General features: G+C 40.7%; 1 protein-coding gene across 1 annotated transcript in view; it reads right to left on the reverse strand.

Annotated features, from left to right (window-relative positions):
- The window catches only part of SMARCA1 (SNF2 related chromatin remodeling ATPase 1), a 79,416-nt gene that overhangs the window by 64,099 nt on the left and 14,488 nt on the right, over positions 1 to 829 (reverse strand). The window contains exon 8 of the mRNA XM_077766154.1: positions 750 to 819. Within this exon, the coding sequence (XP_077622280.1) occupies positions 750 to 819 (70 nt within the window). The remainder of the gene's footprint in view (positions 1 to 749; positions 820 to 829) is intronic.

Consider the following 829-nt stretch of genomic DNA (forward strand, 5'->3'; position numbering starts at 1 on the left):
GTATAGGGAAATTAAACTAAATATTCATAATTCAATGGCACAAACTACATTAAAATGATAACAAGATTACTGACTATTAAATAGGCATAAAAGAATCTTTTTTTAAAGTGTATTTATTTATCTTGAGAGGCAGAAATTGTGAGTTTGGGGAGGGTCAGAGAGAGAGGGAGAGAGAATCCCAAGCAGGCTCTGTAGGCTCTGTGCTGTTAGCACAGGGCAGCGGGCGGGGGCGGGGAGACTTAGTCTGACAAACCAAGAGATCATGACCAAGATCAAGATCAGATCAAGAGTGAGATGTTTAAGGGCACCTGGGTGGCTCAGTTGGTTAAGCATCTGATTTTGACTCAGGCCATGATCTCACAGTTTGTGGGTTCAAGCCCCATGTAGGGCTCTGTGCTGACAGCCCAGAACCTGAAGCCTATTTTGGATTCTGTGTCTTTCTTTCTCTCTGCCCCACCCCAATTCACACTCTGTCTCCCTCTGTCTCTCAAAAATTAATAAACGTTAAAAAAATTAATTTTTTAAAAAGAAGTGGCATTGGGGAACTAGAAAAATATTGAAGCCATCTTGAGACAGGCTGAGAATATAGTGGAGTTCATTTCCCAAAGAGGCTGTCAGAAAGGTTGAGAGAGGGAAGCACTGAGACTGAGCCAAGAGGTAAACCCAAAAGTTCAAACACATTCTACAGCCACTTGTTTTCTGGTGTGGTTATATACGTTTAATTATTAAATTTTCTTGTCTATTACTTACTGCGTGAAGTCTTTCCACAAGTTTTTGATCACCAAGACAGTTTTTAGTGTCAAACCAAGAATAAAATTCCTGTGGAGGG

Source organism: Crocuta crocuta, unplaced genomic scaffold (genome assembly GCF_008692635.1).
Source record: "Crocuta crocuta isolate KB4526 unplaced genomic scaffold, BGI_CrCroc_1.0 scaffold1133, whole genome shotgun sequence".
NCBI lineage: Eukaryota > Metazoa > Chordata > Mammalia > Carnivora > Hyaenidae > Crocuta > Crocuta crocuta.